Source organism: Chrysemys picta, chromosome 11 (assembly GCF_011386835.1).
Source record: "Chrysemys picta bellii isolate R12L10 chromosome 11, ASM1138683v2, whole genome shotgun sequence".
Classification (NCBI taxonomy): domain Eukaryota; kingdom Metazoa; phylum Chordata; order Testudines; family Emydidae; genus Chrysemys; species Chrysemys picta.
In genome coordinates this window covers 18,313,938-18,336,658 of record NC_088801.1, presented here as the reverse complement: position 1 = coordinate 18,336,658, position 22,721 = coordinate 18,313,938, and the positions used below count along the sequence as shown (strand labels likewise).

Here is a 22,721-nt window from a genome sequence, read left to right as displayed (position 1 = left end):
TCCCCAAGCACTGCAGAATAATAGATATAGGGTAGTTCTACCTACAGGAAAAAACAAAAAATGTTTGTTTACACACAGTGTGGGCAAACTGGGTAACAACAGTTTGACCCTCATTGTAAGTGAGGCCAAACTACAGTGTAAAAGTTGACCAAAAAAAATTGCTTTAGTCTAAGCAGGCCTTATCTACACAAGGAACATTAAAAAAAAAAAAATCTATCTAGTACTACTACAATTTTGCTGTACTGGTGGAAGCCCTAAGGTAGGCAAAGCTCTTGCAACTTCTGGCATATTTACCGTTGTGCCAATTAAATCATGTGTCAATATAGTATGGTTTATGGAAATTAATGAGACTCAGACTCAGACTTTAAGGTCAGAAGGGACCATTATGATCATCTGGTCTGACCCCCTGCATGCTGCAGGCCATAAAACCGTCCCTACCCCTTCCCTGGACTCTGCTGTTGAAGTCCCCAATCCTGTTTTTAGTGACTTCAATCGGCAGAGACCCTCCTGCTAGTGATCCCTGCCCCATGCTGCAGAGGAAGGCGAAAAACCTCCAGAGGCTCAGCCAATCTGCCCTGGAGGAAAATTCCTTCCCGACCCCAAATATGGCGATCAGTAAGACCCCGAGCATATAGGCAAGAGTCTCCAGCCTGACCCCTGTTAGCCATTTTACTATTTACCTACCATTGCTTGGTTTTCCTTGACTACTATGTTTTACCATTAAACCATTCCCTCCATAAACTTATCTAACTTTATCTTAAAACCAGACAGGTCCGTCGCCCCCACCGTTTCCCTCGGTAGGCCGTTCCAATATTTCACCCCTCTGACGGTCAGAAACCTTCGTCTAATTTCAAGTCTGAACTTCCCCACGGCCAGTTTGTATCCATTCGTTCTGGTATCCACGTTAGTACTAAGCTGGAATAATTCTTCTCCCTCCCTTGTATTAATCCCTCTAATATATTTAAAGATAGCAATCATATCCCCTCTCAGCCTTCGCTTTGTCAGACTAAACAACCCAAGCTCCTCTAGTCTCCTTTCGTACGACAGCTTTTCCATTCCTCTGATCATCCTTGTGGCCCTTCTCTGCACCCGTTCCAGTTTGAGTTCATCTTTTTTAAACATGGGAGACCAGAACTGCACACAGTACTCCAAATGAGGTCTCACCAGCGCCTTGTACAACGGAAGCAGGACCTCCTTATCCCTACTAGATATACCTCGCCTAATGCATCCCAAGACAGCGTTGGCTTTTTTCACCGCCACGTCACATTGTCGACTCATAGTCATCCTGCGGTCTACAAGGACCCCTAGGTCCTTCTCCTCTTCCGTTACTTCTAACCAATGCGTCCCCATCTTGTAACTAAAATTGTTATTAGTCATCCCCAAATGCATCACCTTACACTTTTCACTATTAAATTTCATCCTATTTCTGATACTCCAATTCACAAGCTCATTCAAGTCTCCCTGCAGGATATCCCTATCCTCTTCCGAATTTACAACGCCTCCCACCTTCGTATCATCCGCAAACTTTATCAGCCCACTCCTGCAATCGGTTCCGAGGTCAGTTATAAATAGATTAAATAAAATGGGTCCCAAAACCGAACCTTGAGGCACTCCACTAGTAACCTCCCTCCAACCTGACAGTTCACCCTTTAATACGACCCGCTGCATTCTCCCCATTAACCAATTCCTTATCCACCTCTGGATTTTCATATCGATCCCCATGTTTTTCAGTTTAACCAATAATTCCTCATGGGGTACAGTATCAAACGCTTTACTGAAATCCAGGTATATTAGGTCCACCGCATTTCCCTTATCTAATAAATCCGTTACTTTCTCAAAGAAGGAGATCAGATTCGTTTGGCACGATCTGCCCTTCGTAAAACCATGTTGTAATTTATCGCAATTGCCACTAATCTCCAGGTCCTCAACTAGTTTCTCTTTCAGAATTTTCTCTAACACCTTGCACACTACAGATGTTAAACTAACAGGCCTGTAGTTACCCGGATTACTTTTTTTCCCTTTCTTGAAAATAGGAACCACATTAGCTATTCTCCAGTCTAACAGGACCACCCCCGAGTTTACAGATTCATTAAATATCATCGCTAACGGGCCTGCTATTTCCCGCGCCAATTCCTTCAATATTCTCGGATGAAGATCGTCCGGTCCTCCCGACTTAGCCCCATTAAGGTGTTCAAGTTTTGTTTCTACCTCAGATATGGTAATCCCCCATCCTGAACGCCCCTCTGTAGTGGTGCTAGTATCCCTAATCCCTTCATTGGCCTCATTAAACACCGATGCAAAATATTCATTGAGATATTGCGCCATGCCTAGATTGTCTTTAATCTCCTCTCCGGCAATAGTCTTCAGCGGTCCCACTTCTTCTTTCTTTGCTTTCTTCCTATTTATGTGGCTGTAAAACCTCTTACTATTGCTTTTAATTCCCCTCGCTAGGTCCAACTCTACACGGCCTTTGGCCTTTCTCACTCTATCTCTACATTCTCTGACTTCACTTAGGTACATTTCCTTACTGATCCCTCCTCTTCCACTCTTTGTACGCTTTCTGTTTTTTCCTAATCACCCCTTTGAGTCGGTCGCTCATCCAGCTCGGTCTAAATCTCTTGCTTAGTAATCTTTTTCCCTTTTTGGGAATACAGGCCTCCGACAGCTCATGCATCTTTAACTTGAAGTAATCCCAGGCTTCTTCTGCCTTTAGATCCATTAATATGTTTGCCCAATCCACTTCCCTTACCAGTCCCCTTAATTTGTTAAAATTGGCCTTTTTTAAATTATAAACCCTAGTCTTTGACTTAATTCTGTTACTCCTTCCATGTAGTTTAAACCGAATTAGCTCATGATCACTGGAGCCCAAATTGTCCCCTACTACCACTTCCTCAACGAGGTCCTCACTACTTACCAGAATCTAAAATGGCCTCCCCCCTCGTCGGTTCAGCTACCACTTGATGGAGGAATTGATCAGCAAGCACATCTAGGAACATCTGAGCCCTATTATTGCTACTAGCGTTTGTTCCCCAATCTATATCCAGGAAGTTAAAGTCCCCCATAATTACACAGTTTCTATTAGTAATTACTTCTCTAAACACATTAAATAGTTCCTTATCCATATCCTGGGTCGATCCCGGCGGTCTATAGCACACCCCAAGCACTATCCCTGGAGAGGCTCTAGTAGTCCTTTTACCCAGTGTGAGTATTGCCCAGACGGACTCTGTGTTATCTATTCCATCAACTATTATTTCTTTACAGCTTATTTCACTATTGACATACAATGCCACCCCCCCCCCTTTACCTTTGTTCCGGTCTTTCCTAAACAGCGCATACCCCTCCATACCTGTGTTCCAGTCGTGACTGCCATTGCACCACGTTTCAGTTATTCCTACAATATCTGGTTTCAATTCTTGGACCAAGCGCTCCAATTCCTCCATTTTATTACCTAGGCTTCTGGCATTGGTGTATAAACACCCTAATGTAGGTCGTTTAGCCTGTCTCCCATTAGTAGCACTATATGTTGCGGGCCTCCTTGTGTTCGTCCCCCCTGTCCTTCCTATGTCTAATCTCATCTCCCCGGCTATGTCTCCTCTCATTTTACTCACCTTTTCCATACTGGAATCTGGCGTGGAGATTAACTGTGCATCTCCCAACCGTCTCCCCAAACTTCCTAGTTTAAAGCTCTTTTGATAAGATGAACCAGCCTCCCTCCCAGAAGTCTATTTCCTTCCCTACTCAGGTGAAGCCCATCCCGCGAGAACAGGTGTCTGTCCCCGAAAGCCTCCCAGTGGCCATACATCCCAAAGCCCTCCTTATAGCACCACTCCCATAGCCAACTATTTATTCTCACAATCCTATCAGCCCTTTGCTGCCCTTCCCTCGGAACAGGCAGAATCCCACTAAAGATAATTTGAGCCTCTATCTCCTTGAGCGTCTTCCCCAGCCTGGCATAATCTCCCTTGATTCTCTCTAACGAGAACCTAGCCGTGTCATTCGTTCCTACATGAAGGATTATCAAGGGGTTCTTACCTGCTCCTTTTAGGATCCTTTTCAACTGCAGGTCCACATCGCGTATCTTTGCGCCTGGTAGACAGCACACCCTTCTGTTCTCCGGGTCCGCCCTGGTCACAGGCCTGTCCAATCTCCTCAGTAAAGAGTCTCCAATTACATACACCTGCCTGTGACGGATTGGATCACAGAAACCCCCTTGGGAGCTGCCACCAGATGTGCAAAGACTACCCCTGCTTCTGTTTTCCCTGCCAGCTCAGAACTCCAGCACCCTGTCTTGCTGAGCCAGACACTCCTGTTTGGCTCCAGACACAGATCCAGGGCCTGAATCACTTGTCCCAAAGCTGCAAGTTTACCTGAAAACAGCTCGCAGTAGCGTGCTTGTCTTTAGCACTCAGATGCCCAACTCCCAATGGGGTCTAAACCCAGATAAATCCGTTTTACCCTGTATAAAGCTTATGCAGGGCAAACTCATAAATTGTTCGCCCTCTATAACACTGATAGAGAGATATGCACAGTTGTTTGCTTCCCCAGGTATTAATACATACTCTGAGTAAATTACTAAATAAAAAGTGATTTTATTAAATACAGACAGTAGGATTTAAGTGGTTCAAAGTAGTAACCGACAGAACAAAGTAAGTCACCAAGCAAAATAAAATAAAATGCGCAAATCTATGCCTAATCAAACTAAATACAGATAATCTCACCCTCAGAGATGTTTCAGTAAGTTTTTCTCAGACTGGACACCTTCCAGGCCTGGGCACAATTCTTTCCCCCGGTACAGCTCTTGTTGCAGCTCAGGTGGTAGCTAGGGGATTCTTCATGATGGCTTCTTCTCCCTCCCTGTTCTCTTCCACCCCTTTATATATCTTTTGCATAAGGCGGGAACTCTTTGTCTCTCTGGTTTTCCACCCCCCCCTCACTGGAAAAGCACCAGGTTAAAGATGGATTCCAGTTCAGGTGACATGATCACATGTCACTGCAAGACTTCATTACTCACTTGCCAGCACACACATATACAGGAAGACTCACAGGTAGACTCACAGGTAAATACAGCCATCTGCAGACAATGGGAGTCATCAAGATTCCAAACCATCATTAATGGCCCACACTTTACACAATTACAATAGGCCCTCAGAGTTACATTTTATATTTCTAGTTTTAGATACAAGAGTGGTACATTTATACAAATCAGATGATCATACTCAGTAGATTATAAGCTTTGTAATGATACCTTACAAGAGACCTTTTGCATGAGGCATATCCCAGTTACGTTACATTCACTTATTACCGTATTTTCTCTAAAACTATCTCAGTTACATTATATTGACTTATTAGTTTTTATAAAACCATATAGACTGCACAACGTCACACTGCCGTCGCCTGGCAACAGTGCGATCTAGTAATCTAGTCTCTGATCCCTCTAGTCCTGACCTGTGCCTGTTCCTATCTTCCCTTATGCTCCCCCTTATGCCTTCCTGAATCCTCCCGGGGCCCAGAATTGGTGCTGTCTCCATCAACTCCTCCCCTCTCTCTCTTGGACTAGCTGCTCTTCTCTTCTTCCTCACCTTCCCACCTTCAGTCGCCACCTGCTGCCCCTCCACCTCGCTATCCAAACACTCGAACCTATTCCTGAGTTCTATTCCCCCCTCACTGGCCCTTCTTTTCCTTGGCCTGCTTCTCACAGTCACATGCTTCCACCTCCCTTGTTCTCCCCCTTCCATTCCCCTCTCACCGTCCTCTACCTCTGCCTCTACCTGCACCACAGGGCATTCTCCTTCAGCCCCCCCTTGCCTGTCCTCCATCAGCTGCTCAAATCCCCGCCTAAACTCCACCAGGGTATCTACCTGCATCTCCAGCCACTTAATCTTTTCCTCCAGTAACACTATCAGGCGACACTTCATACACACGTACCTGTGTTCCAGCTCCCCTGCAAGGACCGTATACATACCACAGCTTCCACATGCAGCCATCTGCATTCTGTCTGCTGCTGGGCTCATGGCTGCTGTAATCTCTGCCCACAGCACCTGTGGACTCAGAGCACACACCACACCGCGCCCTCCTGCCTCCCCCCTTACCTCCCTCTCAAACTCCCCTGTTAGCCGCCCTGTTTGCTGCCTCCGGTGCCGCTGCTCGCAGCTGTGCCGCTGCCTGGCTGGGCGGCCGCTTTTATGGGCCCCCTACTTGGCTAAGCCCCGCCCCCTAATCAGGGCTCGGCGTCCCTCCCAGCACCCTGCCCCTGGTTAGACTGGACACCTGGATGAGCTGCACTGTTTCAGCTATTTAAGGTTATAGTAACAAATCTGTTGATGGTCTGTAAAGAATTTTCTGCATGGATAAAACAGCTACAGTTAAGACATCACACTTTTATAGTTTTGTGGTTGAAAACTTTTTTTACTGCTTAAATTAGATTTATATTCCATGGGATCATGACTATTAGCATTACTTGAAAATTCACTAGTTACAATACATTCTTGGAACCAGAATAAAGACACAAATTTAAGTGTAAGGCTTGTTCTCTCATTGAGAAAGTGCACAGCAAATGACGTAAGTTCTGGGATATCAAAACACTGGTTACCTTTTGAATTTTTATAGCAAACTCACAGAAATCATAGATCAAAGACAGAGTTAACAGGTAACATGATGATTTTTATAAGTGTGTGTACAAGGGCTTTTTTATTTTTTTTTTGAGATATGTAGTGACATGTGCCTCATATCAAATAATTCCTCTTTCCCTAGTGCTAAATGCATAGAAATAGAGGATGAGATACACAGATTAAATGGGTCATTATAGCTATCAACCATCTTTGCATTTTGTGTGTTGATATTGGACCTGAAGATGAGTTAAATACTGAGAATTTGCCAAAAAATAAAGTTGGGCATATTTTCTTGCTTAAAACCATTGATTATTGCCTCAAAATTGTGTATTTGATCTCCCAAATACAAAGCATATTACTAATAGTTTGTTCTGGAACTTACAGTTTCGCCTGGCACCAGTGACATTTCAACCTATAAGAACAGTTCAACTTACTCCTTTACAGGACAATAAAGTCAACGCAAAAACTGATAGCAACAATATTTTGAGTATTACAAATTCTGTACCTATGCCTATAAAACCATGTATCAAACTTTACCAGCCTCAATAAGCCAACCTGTAGCAAAGGCAGGCTCAAAAGTCATCAGAACAGGCTCCTACTAGTGTTTCTGATAGCTCTACTTCAACAGGAAACCTGGACTCATTCAGAATGGATAACTATTACAAATGCTCTGAAGACTTGAAAGAACAAGCAAGTGAAATAAAATTAAAATGCAGCGAAGCTGATGTAGGTATTAAAACTGAGCAGGGTGACTTTGAAAAATATCAGCTTTCAATAACCTATGAAAATTCAGATATTGTGAACACAGCCAGCGTTTTTGATGACAGTCATGCTTACTTCAACTCAAGTGAAGTGACAAACACCAAGGAGAACTGTGAAATATTTGCAGTTCAGTGTCCTGCATCAAGCAATGCAGACACTGTAAGAGCTGGAAACTGCGAGAGAGCTTTAGCACCAAGGACTGCCATTAGAACTTATCTAGAGGAAGTAGATGTTTCAGGGGTGATACCTGCTCATAGTTGGTGTGCAGTTGTAGACAGTGTGAACGCTGTGCTTGAAAATCATGGTTTAGACTCAAGCTGCAAAAATGAAGTAGTAGAATCATATCATATGCTAGAAGATAAATCTGTAGCTAAAATCATTCCTCGCTTTTCTGCTGGGAAAGCAGAAAACAGTGTTTATCCAGTAGTCTTTGGAACAACTGAAAACATAGCAATTTCAGAAGCAACTGAAACAAAAATCAATAAACCGGTACCTCTTGTCCATATTACACTATCTGAACATGAGCCACGTAGGGCACTAGAGATTGCCAAATGTCCCACCAGAAAAAAGGAGATCATCCATAGCATGCCTCCTAATATGAGTCACAGCTTCAGCATACTTGCTTACAAAGAAAATGACAATAAAATAAAAACTAATAGAAATAGATCTGCTTCAAAGACTAAAATGAGTAGCAAAGTACCTCAAGATTTCTCTGTTTCTGATGAGCGTTCCACAAAATGTAACATCCACAATACCAACATCAAGAACCAAATTTTCCCTTCTGTTGGACTGTCTCATGTGGAATCTGAGGCTTCCTCAAAGCTTCAGAAAAAAAGACCTCAGATGAAGAAACACCATGTTCTTCAGAGTGCTCAGAAATCTAAAAAGCAAGCATTTCCTTATATCTGCAAAAGTTCAAGCAGCTTAAAGAAACATGTTACTCCACTTTCTGTTCCACGAACACAGTCTGCTTCAGATTTCTTGAATTTGAAATATAGTGACATGTTCAAGGAAATAAATTCAAATGACAAAGGCCCAGGGATTTATGAAATGTTTGGGACTCCTGTATACTCCCAAGTGCGTGGACTTGGTCAACATGAAAGCAGATTTTACAGGGAAGTTTGTTCTGCTCCACCTGGGAGATACGCAGCTAATAGACGTAAATCTACCTGCACTATTGAGAGAGACAGCAGCAGAATAAGAAGCACCCAGAAAAGAACACGTTCTAAACCCAAGAACACAATTGGCATTAAACAAAAGCACAAAGACTTAACACCAGAAGAGAGAAGTTCTGAGTTAAGAGATAGCAACACGGAGCTGGAAGATGATGTAATAATTTCTGGTCCAGATTGGCACATAAAAACTTCAAGGAGCAAGCCATTGTTTAACGAAGATGAAGGTCAGCAGTTTCTGGTTTTGAAAGAGTTTTCACAATTCACTAAACAAAATGAAATCATTCCAAATTCAAACTTGTCAACTATTAAAGAAGTCCCTTTGGAGCAGTCTTCAGATAATAGAGATGTAGTTAACAATCAGATACTTGCAACCAATGTCCACAATTTTCAGCAGGTTGATGATAAACATCATGCAGAATGTGTTGCTTTAGTGAGCAGTTTACTAAAGACAGATCAGAATAACAAGTGTGTAGTCCAAGGAAGAGTGGATATGGATGACTCCATGAATCTGGAAGCAAACCAGACCTCCTGCAAATCTATAGATAAATATGAAGCACTGTTTGCATTGTCTTTTCCAGACAGAGCAGACTGTGTATCTTCTCAAAGAAAACTAGATCAGAGTTGGACACACATGTCTGAAAATTGTAATTCAGAAAATGCATCAACTCAGCATCCAACAAACCAGACTTTGAATGCTGCAAGTCCAGCTTTTCAGACTTATCAAAACATTCTGGACTATGCAGATAATGAAGAACTGACTGAAGAGTTGCTTTGTTGCCTGGCGGCAGAGCTGCTAGCACTCGATGAAAAAGATACTGCCTCTTCCAGAATACCTACAAAGAATACAGGTTCTAAAACACAAAATGTATTTGCTAAAGAAGAAAGAGGCAGTGTGAATGAAGATGGCAAAGGAATAGCAAGTGCAGAGGAACAGGTAAAAACAAATTTCCCATATCTTGCTAATTGTTTCCCCATGCTGTAGCAATACCACCAGCATGGAAAAACAGATGAGCCCCCATATTAGTCAAGCAGATGGTAGCCTGTCCACATCCAGAATATTTGTACCTCATCCTGGTGTGCAGACAGACTTGCCCATTGGAGATTTTCCAAAACTAGAAAACTGTAGTTAGCCTACACTCCTTTGACTACCTAATCTCTTTCTCAGAATCTCAATAAGCAACTGGGATCAGCAGAGTATCCATCTTGAAGACCACCAGAAGTGACAAATAAGCCTGACCAACAGTGACCATATTCCAGGATGAAAGGAGTAATTATGGAGAAACTAAGATGGGCAAGGCTAAAATAATAAGCAGTGATATAAACTGGGGAAATGGGGTCAAGGAAAGGGACAAGAGATATTTCTGCCACAGGAACAAACCCATACATTTCCTTTGGCCAAGGCAAAAGCAAGGGCTCTCTAACCCTATTTACTACAAGTGGTGCCTGCCTTCCACAGAGGGCCACCTCCTCCTTTTGGATCTATGTTAGCCATCAGATGGCTGCTCTAAAAATGACCATGTGTTGGCTTATCATAGAAGATTGAAATGAGTTTAAATTGGGAAAAATAAAATAAAAATAAGAGAGCTCTATTAGGGAGGGAGCAGAGCAAAGTTATAGGATACTGAACTGCGCCTCAAGACACCTGGGCACGCTTCTGAGCTTAGCCACTAACCTGCTGTGTGACCTCATGCAAGTCATTTCACCTCTCTACTTCCTCCCCCCCCATCCCCTTTGTAATTTCAGGGCAATTATTTTTCACTGTGTGCACTGCTTAGCACATTAGGGCACTGATATGTAGATGCTACTGTAACACAAAAATAGTAAACGCACACCCACTTGATAGATTTCACTTTCCCTCCTCATAAGCATCCCTGGGTAGATAGGGAAACTATTTCCCTTCATTCTGAAACGGCCCCTTCCAAATTAGCTCCAACTTGTTTTAGAGCAATTGTTCTGGAGGAAGCCATTTCTAGGGCTGGGATGTATTTAAATGTATTATCTAGTCCAAGGCTAGTGTCAGGTTGATTCTTCAGATTAATAAAATTTAGGTACTTGAGAACCAAGGTGACAGACAAGGGGATACCCTGCTATCAACCTTTCTTCCCAGCTGGATTCCCTAGCATGCTTTCTCACTGGCATTCAATAGTGCCTAGGTACCATACTTACACATTACTTAAAAGTACTTCTTACATACTTGTCATTGTGCCTATGGGCTGACCAGGAGCCTTGTAATTTGACTACTCTAAAGAGATATTATAAAGAAGAATATCAGATTATCGTTTTTTTAAAACATGTGAACAACATTAAAATGAAGCCTTTATCTTCCTTTCTCCTCTGACCCACCCTCTCCCTGACTACCACCTCTCTAGCAGAGTTACAGTAAAGCGTTCCTGGCACCAAAGAGGGAAAGTGACTTGTTGAACTTCAATGAATCTACAGCATTTCCAGAAAGCAGTCTAGGTAATAAGGCTCCTATCACATGGACGAGAGGTGAAATCCTTGGAAAGGGAGCCTATGGCACTGTAAGTTAAAGTCTGAATATTTTTAAAAATATACATTTGCCTCAAGCTACATAATTTCTTTATAACTATTTCCCCTATTATCCCATTTACTGTATGTGTCAAAATATTTTGGATTATACAGGAGTTCTAGATCAACTTCCATGATACATTTATTTTTTAAAAAGCCTGTCTTTAATTCATATTTAATTTTTTTCAAATACTGCAGGTGTACTGTGGTCTGACAAGCCAGGGACAATTAATAGCAGTGAAACAAGTTGCTTTGGATACCTCAGATAAAGTCACTACAGAAAAGGAGTATCAGAAGTTGCAAGAAGAAGTTGACCTGTTGAAAACACTAAAGCATATCAACATTGTAACCTATTTAGGAACCTGTTTAAAAGATAACATTGTAAGCATTTTCATGGAGTTTGTTCCTGGTGGCTCAATTTCCAGTATTATTAATCGTTTTGGGCCATTGCCAGAAATGGTCTTTTGTAAATATACAAAACAAATTCTACAAGGGGTTGCATATTTACATAAAAACTGTGTGGTACACAGAGATATCAAAGGCAATAATGTTATGCTTATGCCAAATGGTGTAATAAAGCTGATTGACTTTGGATGTGCAAAGCGTTTAGCATGGGTAAGCCTGGGTGGCACACACAGTGAAATGCTCAAGTCTGTGCATGGGACTCCATATTGGATGGCACCAGAAGTAATAAATGAATCTGGATATGGAAGAAAATCCGACATCTGGAGCATTGGATGCACTGTATTTGAGATGGCAACGGGTAAACCACCTCTGGCTTCCATGGATAGGCTAGCAGCTATGTTTTACATTGGAGCCCATAGAGGACTGATGCCTTCTTTACCTGACCATTTCTCAGGAAAAGCAGCGGACTTTGTCCATGTGTGCTTAACCAGGTAAGTAGTTTTTTTACTTTTATATGTATTTTGATCTTTGATGGTTTCTCAAATTGTTTGAATGTTGCTGATCATCAGTGGAAGCTCGGGTTAGCTCTTATAAGATAAAATGCCTATATAAGGTTTCATTTACTTAGCCTTCCAAGAAGGCTTGAAGTAATACTAAATATGAAGATTTCAAATTCCATAATGCCATATATCAAAAGTTATGAACCTCTTGGGTTTTTCCATCAAATCCTGGCCTCACTATTTATATGGAGCTATAGCATGCCATGGATGTTTAGTTAAATCTCCTGAGTTCAGTGGAGACACCTTCTTAAAAATGCCCATTGCCAGGATCTGACTTGGGGCTAGCAAAGGGAAACAACTTACAAGACTGGGTCATAAATGGGGGAGCCCTCACATAACTCTTTACTTTTCTATTAGAAAATTCTTTAGCCATTACCACTCTAGAAAATATGTTCTCTTTCTGAAAGAGAGAGCACATTCCATACAAGTCATTCAGCAGACCTGGGTGTTGTTTTGCAATGTTTACTTAAAAAAAATTTTTTTTTGAGATTTTTAAAACAGCAGTTTACTCCCAACACAAAAGTTACATTTGAACGGGTAGGAACAGCACAACAGGCAGTTTCCTGCTGTCTGCAGGCATTCTAGTGAAATTAATGGGAGACTTATGGGCAACTGAGGAAAGAATTTGAACACCATAGAGGCAAATGATTTAGTGGATAAAGCAGTGGCTGGAGAGTCAGGAGACCTGGGTTCTACTCCCACTTTGTTACTGACCTGCTATGTGACCTAGAGTGAGTCACTGCCTCTTCGTGCTTGCTTCGCCTCCCACAATACTGTGTTGTTCACCTAGGTCCCAAGGGAAGAAAATCCTATGAAATAGCTATTGATAGAGAGAATGTAAAGGAAAATTTGAGTATTCATCAGACTGGGTGATTTTGCATTTACTAAGACGCTTCCATCCAAGATTTTTAAAGCACTTTACATTAAATTAGCATTAATACCCCTGTGATGCAGGTATTGTTCCAGTTTTATAGAAATGAAGGAAGGAGCACAGAGATTAATTTACTTGTCCATGGTCACAAAGAAAGGCTGTGAAGAGGAAGCCAAATCTAAGTCTTACGGCACTCCATCCTATGCCTCAACCTCAAGGCCAGCCTTTTCCCCTTGATATACATCTAAAGACATTGAGAAATAACCTCACCCCACCCCGCCTCCAAAAAAGTGCCTTACTGTACAACTCTCTTTGAAAAATCATGGACAACTACAGATGGGAAATTTGGTACCACGTGGGTTTTGGTATTACATCTGGGTTTACTTACAGTCTTCATTAATAGGAAAGAGGAATTAACTAGAATGTTAAAATCTGCATAAAATACTAAGTTAGAAGCAGCTTCAAACAAAATACAAATGATCAAGAAAAATTAAATACATGGGTAGAAAACAATATTAGATTCAGTTTGAAAAAATGCAAATTGAAACATGCATATGGAATCCCAAACAGAGGAAGGAAACCTAGAAAACACAGTCTTTCGAGTGTTCAATTCTTGTGACTTTATCATGACTCTTGTCATTTGGGATGTTCTTTTCAAAAAGTCTTAGCTCCTGGAGTCAAGTGATTCAACAAAAATCTCAGCTTTCATGTAATAATAATAATAATAAAAAAGAAAGTTTCTAGCCCACATAGTTGTGGAGATAAGCTTGAAATTATGACCATAGTCTATCCCAAAGGCTCAAAAACAGAAATGGGAAAAAAAGTAGCCAATGCAGATTTGGTCACTGCACATACGTAGAGTCAGCAAGCAAAGAAATAAATCATTCTTTAAATAGCTTTGATGCTACTGCCCCTGGAATAGCAAGATTACAAGAAAGCTATTGACTAATTGGAAGGAATTCAGAGCGAGTGACAATGAGATCAGAGGGCTGGAGGAAATGATTTATGAGTTAAGAATACTATCAAATTAATGTCAACCTGCACTTTTCACCAAGCCCTCCCCTCTCCCCCAGAAAGTCCAAAAAAAGAGAAATGACTGGAGAAGTGATGAGTTAAGATTGTATCTAGATTTTATAATTTAACAGTTAAGCATCATGCATGTTTTGTAACAACTGTTTATTTTATGTATTAATTTCCCTCACTCCACTATGCAGAAATCAACATGAGCGTCCATCTGCTCTACAACTGCTGCAGCATCCCTTCATGAAGGGAAGACAATGAACTTTTCAAAACTTCTGCCAAACGAATGTATATTTTCAACTTATATCTATTTCTACCACTATAAAAGGTTAATTTGCATTTGATTTGAAAATGGGAGTGTAGTAACGTACTAAAACTCAATCAGCCAAACATTGGAAAGCACCTATGAGACTGCAATATAATTACACTAGTTTGATTTGTGATATGAAATGCTTATCAGGGCAGGGGAATGCAGTTGCCATTTATCCAGTAATGGAAGTAATTTTTTTTCCTGCAAAGATTAAGTTTTTAAGAGTTTGCATTTTGAAGAAAAGCAAAAGCCATGCAGTTTTGTTTTCAAATTGAAAAGGCTTTAAAAAAAAAAAGCTATTTTATAGTACTTAAAAAAAAAAAGTTGATGAACTTGGGAATCCCATTTTTTCTGTAAATACATAAGTGGTAAAATATCTAATATTAGCAGAAAGCATCCAAGACCGTCCTGAACGCTATTCAGCTGGTCTGGAGCTGTACCTTCCCGAACATAATTTGCCAGTTGATTAATTAAATATGGTTGTGGAAATCACTTGGAGAATCAGAACTTACTTTATATACAGGTCAGCATAGAACATGGTTACAAGTACAAATTAAGTTTTCAGAAGAGAGATCCCTTTAATTTCTCTTGGATACAGAACAGCAAGTTCCAGCACACAGACATCATCTAGTAGTCTTACCTCTTACTTCTAGTGGTTTATCAAAAGTTAATTGGCAGGAGTTATCTGCTCTATATACATACTGGTCTGTAAAACTTCTGTAATTAACATTTCCTGTTTTCTCTGGGAATATGAACGCTATGATAATTTGCGAAGTTTCTTCCTCCTTTCGCTTGGGACTGGTATTAAATTCACTTTGCCACAGTGAAGTTGTCACTTGTCTATATCGCCACTGAATCTGTGCATTTGATGGGTAAAATTTGGAAGGGGGCCATTTAAAATGTCACGAACTACAGTATTAAAGAGAAATCCCTGAATGCTGTAAAGGAAGACCGTCCTTTTCCAGGGTTGATGCACGCTCTTTGGACAGATGCATTGTACTTCACTGATACTGAGCAGTAAAAACCACAGGCCAAATGGCTATGAAGTGCTTGACTGTTGCTTAAAGAGCTACAAAATGCCATTTAAATAATAATCTACGGTATTCAATATCTTGGTTATGATTTAATGGAAGAAATTTGATTTGACACTTTGAAATTTGGATATTCAATATAGTGCATGGATTGGTAGCTTGAAAAGCAAGACTACAGCATCTCTGATTGTATAAGATGTGATATTGTGGGGACAAGGCAAAAGAGTAAAGCAGGAATCAAATACACACAGGAACAAATAACTGCTTAGAGGTGATGCTTGAGTCAAACTATTCTGAGCTGAGAGGTAAAATTTCTCTCTTGTACAAATTGAAGTTTATAGAAACCCAACCAATGCAATTCTCTCACTTCTCTATTTTATATATTTTATTCTTTGGTGAGTGTATTTCTAAACATAACATTGAAAATTTAAAGTCACTTAATCACTTTTGAGACTGTTACCTTAAGTGACTTAGGAGCCAAAGTGTCAGTTTCAAAAGGGACTTAAACACACAGGAGCCAAAATCCCATTGACTTTTGATAAGTCCTAGGAGAGTTTTAGGCTCCTAAATGCACAAGTCCGTTTTGAAAATAGGGTTTAGGAGGATGTCATTTAAGCAATTTTGAAAATTTTACTTTTAGTAAACTAGGTGCCTGTTCTCACCATCTCCAGGAGCAGTGTGCACTATTGCCAATCACCAACATTTAAAAATCATGAGCTAGGCCCCCAACAACCATGAGTCGCAATCATTAAGTTAATAAATTTTGCCTTCTGGTTTCTAAGCCTTTATCATTCACTCTGCTCATAGTGTCAGTTTTCTCTCTGCTTTAAGTGAAAACTGAGATTCTCATGTAATCACTTGACTCCTAGAACTGAGGCACTAAACACCAAGTATCTCAAGAGCTGGCAAAATTGACAGTGCAGGACAATTCAGAAGTAACTGACTTTAGATTAGTTCCACCATTCAAACGAAGTAAAATGCAAACTGTAAATTAATGATCTGTAAAAGGGAGAGTAATTTAGATTTAGAAAACACTTTCCTCAACTTTTTACTTTAGGAGCAGGAGCATGCTTCACAACATGGCAGGGAAGTGGAAAAGCAAAACAGGATTTAGAAGCCTGTGGCAAAACTTTGCAGGATCATGACATTGTTACTTCATCAATCCTGCAGTTCCCTGTTAGTGTTCCATAGTTGCAGAAGTTATGCAAGTTTTCAGTTTTAATAATCGGAAGTATTGAAAATGTAAAGATTTTTCTCTCTTTTTAAAGTGTCACACAACTACTGCCAATGAAATTAAAGTAGTTTTTGGTGATATACATTAGGTACCGTTTTGCTAGCATACGTAAACTGAAAGTTCTCACATGAACCAATATGGGCGGGAAGGTCTTGCACGATCCTATATACATCTCTGTAGGAATTCCGTATAAATAAAATCTGGTGGAAGGCAGGAATTAGGGGTCACAGTGACTAACTGGCTTTCTGTCTCCCTTCCTCCTCCTCCCAGCCCAGGCATGAGATTCCAAATTGTGTAAGCACAGAAAATGCTAGAACCATTCTGCTGCTCAGTGAGAAAACTGTGATGACTGCTGCATTGTATTTAAGCATATAAAGTGCATGCAGAATCAACAGCTATCCACATCAGTTGTCTTTTCTAATTGTAACACAGGCTAAACCCATCTAATAGTTCAGTTACCACAAATTGCACCATAATCACCCTTGCTTTTTTGAATTTATTGCAGAATTGTTTCATAATATACATTTTAATTTTTTAAACATCTTTAGTCCTCATTGTATGATGAACATTTGAACTATTAACTATAACCAGATGGAGTGGAATTTGCCAGTTTGTAGAAAACTTAGTGAACTGCCCCTATTTAGCTCAGTGAGGTGTTACCACTGACATGTGATGGTGCTTTTGATATCAGCACTGTAAATTATTTCACTGTGGGTTGCTTAGGCAGTAACATACTTATTTGCATTGTTGATGGCATAGAGCAGTGATTTTCAACTAGGGTGACCAGATAGCAGTTGTGAAAAATCGGGACGGGGGTGGGGGATAATAGGTGTCATAAGAAAAAGCCCCAAATATTGGGACATCTGGTCACCCTATTTTTAACCCATCAGCACACTGCTGATCACTGCACACATAGTCAGGGGCAGACAGGTGGTATATATATTGTGTGGATGCAGCCCATACAACACAAATTGTTGCATATGCGGCCCACAACGGTAAGTAGATTGAGAATCATTGGTAGAGTGGATACTGGGTGGATAGTGGAACAGCTAGCTGCTAGCAAAATTTGATAAGGAAATATATTGGGGAAGGGATGTATTTAATAAAGCAGAACTGCTTCCTGGTGATAAGAACCCTAAATGCCTTGGTTAATACAGAAGTCTGCAACACAATGAAAACTTAGGGGCAGGATAAAAAACTGAATTCAACAGCAAAAAGCCAACAAGATATAGTGGAGACAGTGACTTGGAGAGAGTTTGGAGGAGCAGAGCCACCACATGATTCTAGGTTTATAAACATAATTCAGACCTAAACTGTCCTATAGAACACTGGGAATTGAGCAGAATAGCTCAGAATGGATGAAACTATCAGACTGAGGTGGAAGCTATATTTTAGTTTAGAACAAAAATCTTTAGCCCACATTAGGAAACCAAAGTTTCAGCTATATTATTGGCCACAATGTTGAGTACAATACAAAATTTATAGAACATTTACTATCAGAATTTCTCCTTGAAAAGGGAATTAAAGTGATTTATGTCCATAATTTTACGTACTGAAAAAAATTATACTATATCTAGTGATGCTTCTTCTCAGGGTTTTTATATATTTAAAATTCCACAGAACTGAGCCAAATTATATACACCATCTGTCAAAAGAAAGCAGTTTAGCAGATTCTCTCTCACTTTACTGGGCTGTCTCAGAGGACAAAGTAATGAACATTTCCCCTACAACTGTGCTGACACTTAGATATTATTTCAGTGCCATCAGTAATCTGAAAGGGATATTTTGCAAAATGGAAGTAGCTGGCAAAATTGAAGTTTGTTCAAGCTTCTAACAGGTTACAAAAATAATAAAAAAAAATCATGTAAATCCAACTTTTTCTTTAGAACTATATTTTAAAGTGTTTGACTTAACTGAATCTACCCAATTTCCCCTCACTTTAAAGTCTCCCAGTAAAATCATTTTAGATTCTTGTCACATAAAATCTGCTAAACAATTGTTCCTTCTACCACTTTTATTAATATTTTCCATTACGTATCACGTAAGAGTGGAAGAACATTATGCCAGCGTAATAATCCTAACTTCACACTCATTTCCCAAAGTCCAAATAATTCAGTCCCATTTTACAGAACATAGATTGATCCTTATGCAAAGTCCTTGAAAACTAGAGCATCTTCATTACATTATCTTACAATTATCTGTCCTATGACCTAAAGTGAGGTATACATAGTTCCAAGATATATAATAATTGCCTCTTCAGGTTAGGGCAGGCTTCAAAGTAAAGATGAACTTTAATTTAGCATGAAATAATAGCTAGATACCACTTATACTAAATAATAATGGACAGAGGTGCTCTAGACCAAGCAGGATGTATTAGAGTAGAAATTTTATGTTTTTCAACAAAACCCTCACATTCCCCCTGGAAGGTCTTGCAATAAAAGCTGCTGCACTGAGTAACTTGTTAAAAATAAGTGGATTAGAGTATTCTAGTAACCCCTAGATGTTTTAATATTTAGAAAAACTAAGCATTGTAAGAATAGCCTCAAACAGGGAGAGCATTAAACATACTGATATAAACCTGTTAAAATCCCTGATGCTTTGGTGACATCTGAAATTGTTTTAGCATCTGTTATTCAAAGAAAATTTCAAAGCTTTAGAATCTTTGTTGCTTAAATGTTAGTTTGTTGCTATTTCCTAGTGAGTATATAAGATTTTAAAGTCAAATTTCACCCACTGAGTTAGATACTACAGCACACGGACAAAGGGAAGCACTGGAAATTCAGAGGCCTTGTCTACACACTACACCTGTAGCTTATGGGAAAGGAAATAAGATATACTAGTATAAGGCAACTTTACACCAACTGCAGCCACATTATGCTTTGTACCAGTATAATTATACTGCTGGGAAAAAAAAAATCTACCCTTATCTGGCAGTTACACTGGTACAAAAGTGGTGTATATACCAAGGCAAAGGGTCAGGGGAGAAGAAGAAGTAGTAAGCCCAAAATAAAGCATACAAGTTATCCAACGACACCTGGATATGATGCAGCAGACATTCTTGAAGTGGTTGTAGTATAGCTACATGATTCACTTAAAAAAAACAAAAACCCAAAACTTTTAAATCAAGTTTCTTGGACTTTTTAATTCAAAACCCACCAGTCCCTCCATTATGTGTCTCACAACTGAGTTAATTTTTCATTTAGGCTATAACAACTTTTTAAAGTTTGAGCTATCTTGAGTAAAAGCAACATTATATCTTGTCATTCCAAACTCATTAGAATAATTGATAGAGGGAATCAGTGTAGTTTATTCTATTTTACAAAGATCCCATTGGAGCAACTGGGATGCCACATCCATATAAAAAGTAATTAAAATGACTCAGTGATCAGACAATTCTTTAAGAAGGTGAGAGAAAGTAAGCCAGAAGATCAATGGGAAATTGGAAACAAAATGATCAAATATAAACTGCCCCCAACAGGGAAGGCTTCTGAGCAGCCCTCAAGATAATCAGAGTGACCCCATAGGACATCTTTAGTAAGGGACTTTTATGAGCAAGAAGAACCGACCAGCTACAATTGTAGGGATATGGGGAAAGTAAGTAGTCCAAAGCCATCTTGTATTTATAACATTCAGTGTCTGGGAACCAATTACAGCTGACTGATTTAGTCAGCTTCAGTACTCGTAGCAGACTTGAGAGGAGCAAGGGAATAACAGCTTTCTCCCTGTAGAACTGATTGGAATGCCAGCATCCTTGTAATTCTGCTTTGTTGGAGTATAATTTTAAAACCAAGAATTAGTATATTTCAAATTACAGATAAAATTGCTATAATACTCCTAAGACAGTCCCACAAGGCCTTGAAGGTACTTAATTAAACTTTACACACTTATTACATGAACATTAATACACATTTTGATATGGAAAAAATCAAAGTTCCCACTTAGTTCATATCAAATGAAAAGTAGGTACTGCACATTTTTTTTAAATATGCATCTAAGTTATAAAACTTGCTTTTCTGAAGTTCTCCAACTATGTATTTCTGCTGAGTTAGAAATTACTGTAAAAAAAGTTAGAAGTTAAACTACATTACTTTTCAAAATTCAAAAGTGCTTTCTGTTTACATTTGAAAAACCATGAATGTTTTGTCATCAAATCCAAGGGGATTTTTCATAATTAATATATACAAGCAAAACTGGCAAGGTAACTATAGGAAATGGGACTGTATTTCTGCCCAGTAGTGAGAGTCTGGTAAGGTAAGGAACTTGATTAATAAATAGCTTTTACACAAGTCCATGAAAAAGACAAGTGAAGTTTTAATCTCATAAAAGGGCTGTTTTAAAATTGCAACTGGCTATTTTAACATGAAACATTTATCTACAATGAGCAGAAAAGCTATACAGCACTTCAATTTTAACCAAATACCAAAAGTACTAGACCACAGCAAGATACAGTACATTGTCTAGAGTACTTTAATGCAGTACTTCCACCATTAGCAATGAGACTAAAGATTCAACGTACAGTAGAATCTCAATAATCCACACACTTAACATATCACAAAAATGATGAGATTTAATAGCTGAGCACTGTAGTGAGGTTTCAGAATTAAGACTTCATTTTTACAAAATACATAGTGTATTTTCTATTAAATTCACTCAAAACAGTAACAAAACTATAATCAAAGTGAACAAAGTACATTGTGGCGTATTAGCTTTTTTATTGCATTTATTCATTCACTTATGGGACCAATGCTGATCCCGTAAACAGTTGGAACATGCTGTAATTCAAAGTTCAGTAATTTGCAATGGGTTTCAGTCAGTGTGAATTAGTGATATCTTGCTGTTCCCCACCCCCCATATCCACCATGTCAACTCTAATCTCAGAGAGCAAGACTTCAGTACAGATTTACATATTTACACAATTATAATGCAAACTAAAAATAATCTTATTTGTTGATATTCTTTACAAAGAAATTGAAATAATGGTTTCTCATTAACCTAGAATAGCAACCCTTTGTCAATGTAATTTCACAACCCCCTGGAATCAACGTGAATGACTTGTGTAAGTCATCACCTCAAATGAAGATCTCTGGCCTTTTTCCATTTGCTTTTAACCATCACCAGTTACCTGCCTGGCATTTCTTCTCCAAGTTATAACATTAGATGCTATATTTATAGTACAATATATTACGGTATCCACATTGTATGCATAAGATGCATTTCATGGTACAGCTATTTAACAGGCTTACAAGCAAATATTGTGATACTTTGTAAAGAGTATTTTAACACAATTTACTATTATTTTATCTTCTATCTCTGCATATTAGTTTAGCACAGTTTACATTGCTTACATTTGTCAACAATTCTTCAGACTTAGTGCTGAGGTGGAGAGGAGAGACTATTCAAAGGGTTAGAACATATCCAACAATGTGAAACAAGTGTAATAATGTTGAAGTATATTTTTTTGAATGTAGAAAAATTCAAAGCAGTTAAGGGTAAAGTTTTGTATCCTGTATATCCATGGGCAAAGGCTAAATGTGGACCTAGACACATTATTCTGTTTTTCAATTTAAAATGTTTAGATGTACAAAGTAGTATCCATTGTTCAAATAAAACTTAGTTACAAGCTTTTGCATTACTGGAAACTGAGTATTACATAGTAATTGATATACCTGTAGTTACATAATATAGCAACTACAAACTGGTAGGTACTGAACAATTTTGTAGTTTAAAGCACTTCATTTAATAATGGAACTAAAGGGCTAAGCTTCAGATTAAAATTCTGAAGTGTTTACAACCAGTTACACTGAGTACTAACTGCATGTGCAGGGGATTTAGCAAAACTTCACTTCTTATATATTTAAAAAAAAATCAAAACAGTCACTAGGAACCAGCTTTTGCTACCTTATACTGAATATATGTTGAATTCATTCACAGCTTATTAATGATTTTAAGCGCAGCCATAAAATTAGTTAATTGTCAGCTGGTAAAACGGAACTGTAGTATTGGCTTTCAACAAAAATGATGTATAAACACTCAAGTCTCTCATTTCTTCTAAAAAGGCAGAAGACTGTGCAAACAGTACACAAGCCATATTATGACACTTGCAGACAGATAAAGTGTATACTAGTGGTTTCATTGGAGAGTGATTTTTCACAGAGCTAAAAACAAAACAAGTAACCTCCAATTTTGTAACTAATCACAAGTACAATGCACAGAGAA

The 22,721-nt window shown here is 39.1% G+C and overlaps 1 protein-coding gene across 4 annotated transcripts in view; it reads left to right on the top strand.

Moving 5' to 3' along the window:
• The window catches only part of MAP3K19 (mitogen-activated protein kinase kinase kinase 19), a 47,683-nt gene extending 29,999 nt beyond the window's left edge, over positions 1-17,684 (top strand). For 3 of the 4 annotated variants that reach the window (XM_005286809.5, XM_065560522.1, XM_065560523.1), the window contains 4 exons: positions 6,993-9,479; positions 10,915-11,067; positions 11,273-11,970; positions 14,125-17,684. In XM_005286809.5, the coding sequence (XP_005286866.2) occupies positions 7,257-9,479; positions 10,915-11,067; positions 11,273-11,970; positions 14,125-14,191 (3,141 nt within the window). In that variant the 5' untranslated portion in view covers positions 6,993-7,256 and the 3' untranslated portion in view covers positions 14,192-17,684. The remainder of the gene's footprint in view (positions 1-6,992; positions 9,480-10,914; positions 11,068-11,272; positions 11,971-14,124) is intronic. The other variant, XM_042855570.2, reaches the window with a different exon arrangement.
• The last annotated feature ends 5,037 nt before the right edge of the window (positions 17,685-22,721 follow it).